General features: G+C 32.8%; 1 protein-coding gene and 1 long non-coding RNA gene across 2 annotated transcripts; one reads left to right on the forward strand and one right to left on the reverse strand.

Moving 5' to 3' along the window:
* Window positions 1-787: 787 nt before the first annotated feature.
* LOC109159710 (non-specific lipid transfer protein GPI-anchored 2-like) lies at window positions 788-4,850 on the forward strand. The gene is made up of 3 exons (XM_019307807.1): window positions 788-1,291; window positions 3,282-3,356; window positions 4,470-4,850. Exons 1-3 carry the CDS (start codon window positions 886-888, stop codon window positions 4,625-4,627), a joined length of 639 nt encoding a protein of 212 aa, XP_019163352.1. The 5' UTR covers window positions 788-885; the 3' UTR covers window positions 4,628-4,850.
* Window positions 4,851-8,703: 3,853 nt separating this feature from the next.
* Window positions 8,704-9,253, reverse strand: LOC109159711. Its single transcript, XR_002050637.1, has 3 exons — window positions 9,187-9,253; window positions 8,985-9,083; window positions 8,704-8,897 (listed from the first exon to the last, which is right to left on the reverse strand). It is a non-coding gene; the product is annotated as an uncharacterized LOC109159711 (long non-coding RNA).
* Between the last annotated feature and the right edge of the window lie 3,738 nt (window positions 9,254-12,991).

Consider the following 12,991-nt stretch of genomic DNA (forward strand, 5'->3'; position numbering starts at 1 on the left):
TCATATTCTATTTTATTAGGAGTAACATTAAAATGTGATAGGTGTATGTGTGTGTATATTTGAAAACAAAAGGGGAATTGAGATGCGGTCGATTAAACACAGTTTGGTATTAGGTGTGGGGGCTTTAATTCCGGGCTGCCTGCCATTGTCACATCTTTCCCATTAAAGCCTTCCACTCTTTATCTCTTTTTATTTATTTATTTTTATTTGGGTGTAACAAATGATTTTCACTATTAGATACAATGACTAATCTCAGCGCTGAATTATAGACAATATTTTTAAAGATGAGACAACTAGTCTAAAAATTTAAGATTATTTTACACTTAAAGTAAAAAATTGAATACATTTTTACTTCGTAGACCGTGGTGTACACAGCTCTATAGACTACAGTCTAAAAACACATAATAAAGTACAATACTATAATTCATAAAATATGTTATCTTACACAAAAATTTCATTATTCATAATACATAAAGTACATTAACATTATTCTAATACATAAAGTACATTATTTTAACTCATAAAATGTATTCTATATCTTACTTCAAAAATTTCATTATTCTAACACATATAAAGTACATTATTCTAAAACATAAAAAATAAAGTACATTATTATAACTCATAAAATACATTATCTTATCTTAGAATGTTCATTATTTTAATATGCATGCGGAAAAAAAAAATTTTAACATAAAAACAACATGATTTTGAACCGTGATCCACACAATAATTTATGGAATGAGTCTCTTCCACTCAACCATAAGTCTAGGCTTAAAGTCTCTCACTCATTATATACTCACACTTCCACTCTGTCTCTCTCCCATTCTTCTTCTTCTTCTCCCCGCACAGCAACTCTTTCTCACCGCCGCCGCCGCACAATCAGTAATGGCAAAAAACACCATACCCGCCGCCGCGGCGCTCCTAGTGGCAGCCCTGATTCTGGTGAGCAGCAACGCGCAGGCGCCGGCGGAGGGTCCCGGAGCGTTCCCCATGGCACCGGTGGAGGGTCCCGGAGCGTTCCCTCTGGCGCCGTCATCGTCGGACGACTGCTTGAACAACCTGCTGAACATGTCGGACTGCTTGAACTACGTGCAGGCGGGGAGCAACCTGACGAAGCCGGACAAAGGTTGCTGCCCGGAGCTGGCCGGACTGGTGGACAGCCACCCGGAATGCCTTTGCAAACTGCTGTCTAACCCGGAGGGGATCATCGGAGTTTCGATCGACCTCAACAAGGCCCTCAAGCTTCCCTCTGTCTGCAAAATTGATACCCCATCAGCCTCCTTATGCTCAGGTAATTATTTATTATTACACACATTATTATTTCGGAATCTACCTTCAATTTGATTGCTACTTATTTGTGTCCTATCAATCATGAAAATGGTCTAATTTCCAGATCTGAACATTGTGTACTATCACCTAGGAAACCACCTTTTTTTTTTTTAGACTACATACTCCCAAATTATATTTAGAGTTCTACTACATATACTTCCAAATTATATTCTATAAATTTTATTCCTTGATATGAGGGACACTGATAATTTTTTTTTAATGTGAATTTCAATACAAGTGTCTACATCAAAATTTGGTGTGAAAGTAAAAATTGAGAATAAAAAATGAAAGTACATGTAATATTTTCCTTATGGAAATTACTATATGGAGTTCCGAGTTTTACTCCCATTCTTAAATTCTTGATGTAGACATTTTTCTTGGATCAACATAATGACAATAGTCTATCATTATTATTTGTCAAATCAGAAATAAAAGTGAGATGTTAAATTTGAGAGTACATATTTTAAAACTATTTTGTTATATGAATAAAAATTAATGATATTAATGAGGATAGGTAATTAGTTATAGGTAATTTATGTTGATTTATTTTTAGTCATTTAATGACTAAAATCATAAAATAAAATTTATCTGATATATATTTTTAGTGAATAATTGTGAATTTCTTTTATCATTCAAATTTTTTGTTTAATCATTAATCATATAACTAGCCTGTATCTCTTTTAAATTTGTATGTATAGTAAAATGTGGTGCATATCCTCGAGGTTTTAAATCTGAATGGCTCTGCTATGTGGTCCTACCTCCAAGAAACACTTTTCCAGAATTCAAATTTGAATATCATGACGAATAGATTATACTGTTAGAATTTCCCATTACTGACATTGTACCATTCTTTTATTCAATTCTACGTATTTTAGTTTTATAATTTAAAAATAATATTTTTTTTATTATTGAATTGATTCCATCTTTGAATTATTCATGTAGCTATTTTCACTTTTCAATTGTTACTATACTGACACTTTTTACCTAATGATTGTCAGATTATTTAAAATGTTATTAAAATTATATAAAACAAAATTAAAATAAGAGAACGAGATATACTTATAATTTTAAAATTCTTACTTTTTATTCCTCATCGAAATTCTTATGAATAAAATCTGCAAAAATAAATAAAATTTCTTCAAAATTACAATTAGACTATTGATTTCCACTAGTCTTCTTCGCAAGAATGTCTATAGACCTCCTTCAAAGAAAAGAATAAAAAATAATATAATAAAATTATAAGTGTATCTCTCTTACTTTAGATTCTATAGAACTTATATAATGTGTTAAGAATCCTATAATATATGGTTTAATTTAAGGATTTCTTGAAAAATTGCTTAATTTAAAAATTGCGGTTATTATTTTTAGCCGTTGGTCCGTTAATTGCGGTTTAAAAATAAAATCATTTTTGGCCCAAAACACTTTAATTCTGAATGTTCGGGCCGACATCTTGGGACCCGTTTTGCTCATAAATGCTACAAACTTCACAACTTCCAACTAACCTATTCGCTGTATAAATAGTTGGTTTTTCTGGTATTATAGATTTCACGAGATAATATTTTTTTTTAAAAAAAAAAAATTATGTGGAAAAATGGTTGGTATAGACAAAAGCATTTATAATGTCACTTAAAATAAAAATTTATGGGAGACTGGGAGTTTCTATGCATTGTTTTATAAGTTGTGTAATTCATTGACATGAATTTTTTTTTTTTGTTATAAACTAAATTTTTTTTAACGTGACATTTTGATTAGGTGGTCGCAACACATGTAGTATTACTAAAATTTAAAAGGAAAATAAAAACACATGTTTTGTAACATGAAGTATATTTTGCATGCCTTATATTTCATTGATATGATACACTTTCACTAGAAATATAATATAGTGGATTGAACTTCGGTCCGTAAACACTTGGCATATTCTCATTGGTTTTTCTTTTTAAATAATTTTGCAGCTATTGGTATACCTGTGGGAGCTCCAACACCATCAAGTGATGAAGGGAAAACGCAATCACCTACTGGGCTGGCTGGTATTTGTTAAACTGCTTAATTAGTATATCTCCTTAGAGTTAATAGGATTCAAAAAAAAAAAAATTTATATATATATATATATATATAATATAATATAATATAATATATAATATAATATAATATATCTCCCTTCTACCCCTTCATCAATATATACATATACACACACACTATAACTCCAAGTACAACCATCTATACTATTACAGATCTATAATACCCAATTTAGTCTCCAACTATTGTGGTTTTTTCTCGATATAGTCATAAACGTCTTTTTGTACTTAATTGAGTCCTCGACTTTGATGGTTTACCTAATTGAGTCCACTATAACTATAGCTTGGTAATTCTTGTCTATTTATACCTAATTTAGTCTTTGACTATAGTTGTTTTATCCAAATTAGTCCTTGACTATAGTAGTTAATACTCAATTTAGTCATTGACTATAGTGATTTTTCTCGATTTAGTCTTCAATTCTGACAACCGATGACCCAATTAGGTAAAACTATTAAAGTTGAGAATCTAATTAAACACAAAAAAGACATTTAAGAATAAATCGAGAAAAATCACTATAGTCAATGACTAAATTGTGTATTAACTCATTTCCAGTACCGATTATTTATAGTACTGTTATTTTTTGTTGTTTCAAGTACTATCAACAGAAAACTAATGTCAATTAGTTTTATAGAAAAGCGCTAGTTGGGCGCTTGGGAGCGCCTAGGCAGCCGAGTAATAATAATAAGAAAAGCAACACTCCACAAAAAAAAGAAAAAAAAAAAAAAAAAAAAAAAAAAAAAACTCGACCGAGTTAGCCGACTTGGCCGCCTAGTTAGCCGGTTGACTAATGTCCGCCTAAGGGTAAAATCTCCTCAGCTTAGGGTCGCCTAGGCCGATTTTTGCAACAATAATATCAATAGTGCAGTTAGTGCTTGGTATAACCAGATGTATTATCCATAATTGTACACGTTAGAGCAATCTCAATAGAGGTTTTTGACCTTTTTTAGGGATTTTTCTGTTATTGTGGGAAAAAAAAAATCAAAGTGAGCATATTAAATTGTTATGTATGGAGTATTTGTTATTGTTATTTATTTATTTTAATTAATATTTTGGGGTGAAAACAGATGCATCGAGTCCTGTAGGGAGTCCAGAAGGGTTTCCATCAAGTCCATCACCGAAGGGTGACAACAATAACAATGCAGCAGCTCCAACATTTGCAGTCTTTGATTATTGCCACTTCCTTGTTGGCATGGCAGCTATGCTTTTTGCAACTCTTTTCTAATTTCAATCTATTTTCTTCATTTATTTTCCATTACTATTATTGTCTTTTTTTTTTTTTTTTTTTTTTTTTTCTAAATTATGCGTGTCACCACATTTCGTATTCATCTGCTATTGGTAGCAATAGGGATTCGTATTTCCTATGTAGAAAATTGGCTATGAATAATGAATCGATATGATGTTCGGAATTTCCTCTGTATTGGTTTCCTTAATTTCTATGATCTAAAGTAAATGCTACACATATTTTTCAATATTTTTTGTTTTCTCAAAATGAGATTGATTGATATACTTGTTTTGAGAATGGTTAATTGTTATTGCGGATAAAGTATAAGAGAGATTCCATTAGAGTTTTTTCTATGTTTTACTTATTTTTGAGAGACAAATTAAGAATATTTTTTAGTTATGGCAATCCCAACATTAAAATATTTGTTGAGATTTTTTTTTTGTCAGCAAATATATATATATATATATATATATATATATATATATATATATATATATATATATATATATATATATATATATGTATATATGTATATATATATAAATATATATATATATATATATATATGTATATATATATATTTATATATATATATATATGTATATATATATATATATATATATATGTATATGTATATGTATATGTATATATATATATATATATATATATATATATATATATATATATATATATATATATATATATTTATATATTTATATATTTATTTATTTATTTATTTATTGGAGGTCAAAATTTTGGTGATTTGGAAGAGAAAGAGCGTAGGAGAGAGCATTTGAGGCGTTTCAGCAAATTTAGAATTTTTATCAATTTTCAAGCTATTAAAAAAAGATGAGCTAGTGTGCGTTGATCACCCTCTATATATATCTGTGTGTGTGAATTAACCAGCGGAGGGAATGGATCCTACAATTTTAGAGGTATTAAATGAACTAGTGTTTTATCTGTGCGATGCACGAAAAAAATTAAATTATTATGAATTTAAATAAAAATTTAAAAGAAAAAAATGTAAAGATGTTAAAATATACAATAAAATAACTAGTTTTATACGCGTATTACGGGAATGAGCTAATGCCTAATGTTTATATTTAAATAAGTATTTTAAAATATATCAATGTAAGATTATATATGAGGAGTCATACATAGGTAGTAGAATGTCGAATTTGTTTATTTAAATAGACAATTCAAAGTATATGAATGCAAGACAATATAGGATATTCATTATAATTTTCACTAAAATAAATGTGTGTAATTTGTAATTGGGTTACTGGTGGTTGTTGGATATTTCGTTGGTAAAAACTCAATAACAATCCTACAAAAAGATTATTATTTTAAGGAAGAATCGGGAAGAAAAGGGTGAAGAGATATAGCTCGAGTTCGGTGTAGGTTGTTAGCACAAGTCGAGCGAAACACTCTTTCCTTAAAACCTTATTTGCTACCTCCCACAAGTGCTAGGAGCGTTGTAGCCTAGGTTTCCCAGGATAAAACGTGCTACGGTTCAACGTTTGAGCACCCAAACTTTGAACCCGTGCGAACAAGAGCAAGGCTTAGAACACAGTACGCTAAAGAAATGAGTAGAAACAGAGATTTTGGAGCTGAAAACTATTATTTTTTGTTCTTATAAAAATGTTGTTGCTCTACCCCTTCTTATATAGGGTTGTTGGAGTAATGACATTTATTTTGACATTTAAACTAATATAAAAATCAGATTGCAACAGTTGAAACAACAGGCCACTACCTGAAAATTAAATTCAGAATTCAAAATTGGAATTAATACAAGATTAATTCTGTAACGGATGAATTTAATCTTCACAATAGTCACTTTGGCTCTTGTTGTCAGCACACGAGAGCTTTAGTGTAACACCCCTAATTTTTAAAACAATTAAAAGCTTATATAAATAACACAATCTATCATTGAACATCCCAAACAGAGCATAAACAATTCGTAAGAGTCGGGGTGCTATGCCACACCTAGGTTTGTGAACCTAGGTGCACAGGCTAAACTACAAATCATATGTAATGATCATAAATTAAATACAATCCAAGGCACGCAGGCCACTGCTATTAATAGTACTAACTATACTAAGACTACGAGTCCATCTAGCACACTCCTTAGCTAATGATCATCACCTGAAAAACATATTATAGCAACCGTCAGCGAATGATGCGGAGTAACCCACTCCCACGCGTTAACTACAATAAATATAAATATAGGAAATCATTTTGAAACTGGAATACATATATAATCTTAAGCAACACTAGCTTTCAAATCAGGATCAGGACTCAGAATATAGCAACGGAACGACATCACGAATACCACTAACATGCGTCCTACGTTTATAAGGCATAACAAACAGGCAAGCAGATAAATAACAATTAAAGGCAAGCAATGGGATCCAATAACAATCAATTAGCAAGTAATCATCAGAACACACAATTCATCTTTCAACCTTATACCAAGTTCCGACCTTTACTCCTCTCCATCCTTATATCAGTTCCAACCTGTACCTCCAGGCCACCCTTATATTGCCTCCCTTATCCCTCCGGAGCAACTACATGCCCCACTCCTTAACCACCAACAAGTCCACCAGCATGGTAGCACCGAAGTGTCATTCGCATGATCCGTGCCTCTAGCACCACTACCAAGGGGCCAGCGCATATAGCTCTGACATTACAACGCGGTGCTTATACCCTGACCCAAGCCTTTAGCCAGCAAGTCTAAGGGTGGTTCGTGCCTTTAGCATGATAACCGAGCACTCGTTGTGCTTTCCGCCAACAATTCATTTCCACCAATCACAATCTCATTCTCATCAGTCACATCAATCATTGCGCAATGATCACAACACTCATCATCATTCAATCATTCAAGACTCAATCAACAATAATAATCAAGGCATAATTGTAACACCCCCGAATTTACCAACATTTTAAAAGCTTAATTAAAGGAAAACAGTCTAACATTAAGCATAAAACAAACTGGAAGCTAACATAATCCGGGTAGTGCTATGCCACACCTATACTAAAAGATAGGTGCACAGGCTACAACTAAAACCATTGTCAAAAGTCTACGACTCACAGGCCAAACAGAAAACTAGAACAAAACGAGAGCTACACTAACTACGGTTCACACCTGTAAAGAGATAGAGATAACACCCTGTCAGCGAAAGATGCTGGTAACACACCAATACGCGTTAAGTATCGTAATATATAGATATAGGGAAAAGCATTTGAGACAGTGGAATACAGTATATATCATTTGAAAACCTGGAGATGAGACAACAATAAACATATCACACTCTCAATAAAGATCAAGACTAACAACTTCAACAAAGCAATAGAGACCACAATCAACAAGTGACAACCACAACTCTAGATGCAACCTACCATTCACAAGGTAAAGTTCATCACACTACTACAGAACAGGTCATAGGCGTCTAAGCAAATGGACAATAAGAGTCCAAAGTTGCTTGGACGCCTATGCAGAGGACGCTGATTGTCATAGAGAGTCAGCGTCCAAAGTTACTTGGACGCCTAAAACTACAATAGGAGTCCAAAGTTCGTTGACTTTGGACGCCTATTGTATTTATTTAAAAAAAAATTACCTTTAGGCGTCCAAAATTTACGAAACTTTGGACGCCTAAAGTATTTTTTTTTAATTTTTTTTAAAATATAATAGGTGTCCAAAGTCAACGAACTTTGGACTCCTATTATATATATATATTTTTTATTTTATATTTATTTGATAAAATTTTCAGTTTTTTCCTGTACAAAACTATCATTCACAACCTGTACATGCAGCCACAATCACTATACTGTGAGTTCAATACATTCACAACATATATATATGTAAACTAAATTAAACTTCAATACACATATACTATTACCAACACTTTAGCACTAAGCAAACTAAATACATTCACAACATATATATATGTAAACTAAACTTCAATATATTCAATTCACAACATACATCAACACTTCAAAGGTTTAAACACAAAGTAAACTAAACTTCATTACTAACACTTTAACACTTTAATGCCAAAATTCACAACACTTCAAAGTTCTCAACAAAAAGTAAACTAAACTTCATTACCAACACTTCAATGCATAAATTCACAACACTTCTAAGTTCTCAACAATTCAAATGAAAGTTCTCAACATTTCAAAGTTATATGCATTCTTCAATAAAATATTTAGACCAAACCTCACAAATCTCATCAATTTGCTCTTGTGAGTAAGGCTTTGCATCAAATGCCTACAAAAATTTAAAATAATAAATTAATTAGTTTCACATTAATAAAGTATAATTTAAAACTATTTAATTTTAATAAATTTTACATACCGTGTCTAAATGTTCAAAATCAGAATATAGAGTGCATATTTCATACATGTATCTCATCACATAATATCCGCACTCCACACCACCCGGTTGTTGAGGAGACTAAAAAATATGAGTTTTTATGTATATATATTATTAAGTTAAACAATAAAAACATTACTAATAAAATTGTAAAAAATATTAATATTTTTTTTTTGATATATACCTCAATTTCATCCCAAGCAACGTTGTTTTTAGGTCTTCTCCCTCCTAAATTTACAACCGATCGAAATTCCCTATAATATACATTCATAAAGAATTTATAAGCTATAATGGATAATAATTCTCAACCAAACCGTTTCTTTAACCCCGCTTGAGACTTGAGACCATTTATCAATGTTAATGTCTATGTGAGTACGAACCAAAATGCCAAGGTAATTTGAGTACTTCCTTGCATTTGGGCCAATAGGCCTATTCAGGTTATTGAACTCAATTAACATAGTCTCATCATCTGGCTTCTTCTTTTTCATTTTATTGCAAGTTGTAGCTCCTCTTACTTTACGCACTTTGTTAGACTCTGTTTTCCTTGAAGGCTCCTCTACCATTGGATCTGTGTGATCGCCGGCCCCGGCCATGAATTTGTATACCTGCACATGCATAAGATAACTATGTTAAAAAGAACATCTTATAAAATATAAACATGTTATAAAAAAAAATAATAAGATTACATTTTAGAAATTATACTGTCGGATGGTCAATCCACAATCCTTCTTCATGATCAGTACGCATGTAATTAGTATCAATGTTATCTTCACCTAAAGCCATAGGTTGAATACCAATAAAAAATGGTGGGGTTTCATCAAATTGGTCATATTCCTCTTCATCCACAACATCACCAACACCAACAATACTTCTTTTGCCTTGTAAGACAATTGTGTAACATCTTACCATGATTGGTGCAAGATTGGTTATGGCCTTAATAGCCATTAAAGAGTGCTAATGGTAACAGTTGTAACGGTTACCGTTACAACTGTTACAAAGCCTATATTGATGGTTAGATAGGCTATATAAGTGAGGTCCTCCCACTACTCAAGTACTGTCAATATACTGACAAAATATACACCATCCTATTATACTTGAGACAAGTGGGAGTCACTCTGCCCAAATCACTGCAGAAATTCAACTAAGACATTATACAACAACACAAAGGCAAAACAAGCAAACAACTATGGCTGGAGGTTAGTCCTTATTATCACATATACAATGTTGTATAAATGTATATGTGCCCATTAATTCTTTCATTTGGTATCAGAGCAGGTTTATCTCTGCTTAGTTGTTCAAATTGCTATTATTTTGTAAAAGTATATTCTGAAAACTTTATATGCAATTTGAATATTGGATTCATATGTGGCTGGATTTGTATGCGTATTGCTTCGTATAGTATGCAATCTGTATACGTATTGCTTCCTAAGTTTTACAGTGTGTATATGTATATGCAATCTGTATACGTATTGCTTCCTAAGTTGTGTATATGTATATATATGTAAAAAAAAAAAAAAAAAGGGAAATCCAACCTATAGTTACGGAGAAATTTTTCTCCGATTTTGGTCTCCCTTTTGGCCCTTCACCGTTGATCCTGTGATGATTTCGGACGGTCCCTTTCCGGCGACTTTGATCGCTTTTGGAACGGTGATTAAAACCGTGTCTTGGGATCTCGGAGTGGATGGCGACGGTGTCGGCAGCTTTGCGGCTGAGGAACGAAGATGGAGGGGTGGCGGTGCTGAGGCTCGGGCGATGGTGGCGAGCGAAGTTGCTTTCTGCCGTTGGCTTCGACCGGCCTCTCTTCCGGCGATCTCTCTCCCTCTCTCCGTCGGCTAAGGATGTCGTCGTTTCTTCCGCTTCAATCTGCGCTGCCAGGTTCCTTTGTTAACTGAAAGGGAATATAGGTATTTTTGTTTGGGCTGATGGGTATCTATTTAATTGTTTAAATTAGTTTAGGTGGTTTGGGCCTTTGTTTAAATTTGTTTAGGTGGTTTGGGCCTGCTTATATAAATCAGCAATCATAAAGTTTGCATTAATATAATTTTTCAAATTGTTCATCAATCTTTAATTGTTTTAATACATAATTTTAATTTGTTATGGGCCTACAATTTGGTTTTAAAGTATTGTAAAAGATATTGTTTTAATATAGTTTTCATTCAAATTGTAAATTGAGATTGAATTTAAATTCTATTATTTTGTAAACTCATGTGTTAAATTGCTATAATGTTTGTGCAATTTATTTGTTTAATATGAGTTTGTCTTTTGTAATATGCATATTATGTCCAATTAGCATAATTCTAATTTATTTCAATTATGCGATTTATTTTATGCCTTAGAAATGCATATTTTAGGAATTTCTTAAACTCCTTAGTACTTGGACTTTGGTAGTGCCTTTTAGGAGTTTGTTGAATTCCTTAGAAGTTGGACTTTAGCATATTGCGGTTATAAAAGTACATAAGGTTTAGTACGACTATGATAGTGCCTGAAGGTTAGCACATTAAGATCAAAAGTTCACCTATTCTTAAAGTCTTTTTCCAAACTGTGAACATCAAATTTTTGAATCAACCCTTCAAAACGTTATGCTATAATATGAGAATGCATGAACCGGGGAAAATTTCTTGGGAAGAAAACTAGAATAGCCAATATGCTACTAGTTCCCTTGGAATCCTACTCTGTCTAAGGAGTTGGTATTTAACCGAGTTCATCTCGACCAACTTTCCTGGGAGTATACTCGGTAATTGCTTATCATGTTAAGTGCATACTTGGTTTTGTTAAATCTATGCCGATGTGATAATACAAATTTAATTAGTTAAGGAGTAGCCACAGCATCATTAATTTAATTAAAATTGTATATCAAGTTTTTCCAAATCACATAAAGTTTAGGCATAAATTGTGATTAATTGTATGTAATATGACGAAATTTAGCCCACAGGCAATTTTGTTATATTTGTATGGTTAATCAGGATAAAAATATCAAACTATGATCATAATTTAGCCCACAGGCAATTATGCATCGGCATATAGTCTTTGGTAGTTTTATCGTTGAGAATAGAAATTCAACCTTGTTCCCATCCCATTTCTATTCTAAAATTTTCTAAGGTCCCTTTTGCGTAAAAATTTAGCCCACAGGCAATTTTTATGGCATTTGGATCTTTGACATGCATCATTTACATTGGTAATGTATGCGATTCAGTTAATTTTTATGCCTCAAAATTCTAATCCAAACATTTACCTTTACAGCATCTCAATCCGTTACTCATACTGATTTGAACATCGAAGTTCCCGAACTTAGGGGCGACAACTACAAAATTTGGAAAGAAAGGATTCTTCTAAGTTTAGGGTGGAGAGACTTGGACTTTGCTATCCATAACGTGCAACCACCGGTCCCCACTGAAAAGAGTACCCAAGATGAAATTGCACTATATGAGCGATGGAATAAGTCCAATCGGCTCATTACAATGTACATCAAGGCGAAAATATCTGATGGGATTCGGGGCTCCGTTAGTGAGGAGCATGACGATGTCCAAGCATTGCTCAAGTCTATTGACGACCAGTTCGTCACCTCAGAAAAGGCTTTAGCAAGCACCCTCATCATGAGATTCTCCTCTCTCCGTCTCACTTCCGTCAAAGGTGTGCGTGCGCACATCATGGAATTGCGGGACATTGTGGCTCAACTTAAGACTCTTGGGGTAGATATGTCGGACGACTTCATTGTGTACTATGCTTTGTACACCCTACCATCACCGTATGGACCTTTTAAAATTTCTTATAACACACATAAGGAAAAATGGTCCATAAATGATTTAATGACCATGTGTGTTCAAGAAGAAGGAAGATTGGTGATGGAAATGGGAGAAAGTGCCATGCTGGCTACGGCACACGAGAAGTCTAAGTCTGGCAAATCTCGAGGTTCCACTTCTAAGGCTAAGGGGAAAGGAAAACTTTCACCTCAAGCAGACATAAAGAAGGTGCATAAGTGTTTCTTCTGT

The sequence above is a fragment of the Ipomoea nil genome, unplaced genomic scaffold, assembly GCF_001879475.1.
Source record: "Ipomoea nil cultivar Tokyo-kokei standard unplaced genomic scaffold, Asagao_1.1 scaffold2845, whole genome shotgun sequence".
In the NCBI taxonomy this organism is placed as follows: Eukaryota; Viridiplantae; Streptophyta; class Magnoliopsida; order Solanales; family Convolvulaceae; genus Ipomoea; species Ipomoea nil.

Coding starts and splice junctions, on each gene's coding strand:
- LOC109159710 (XM_019307807.1), top strand. CDS start 886: ATGGCAAAAAACACCATACCCGCCGCCGCGGCGCTCCTAGTGGCAGCC. Junction 1,292..3,281: donor ATCAGCCTCCTTATGCTCAG/GTAATTATTTAT, acceptor ATAATTTTGCAG/CTATTGGTATACCTGTGGGA. Junction 3,357..4,469: donor ATCACCTACTGGGCTGGCTG/GTATTTGTTAAA, acceptor GGGTGAAAACAG/ATGCATCGAGTCCTGTAGGG.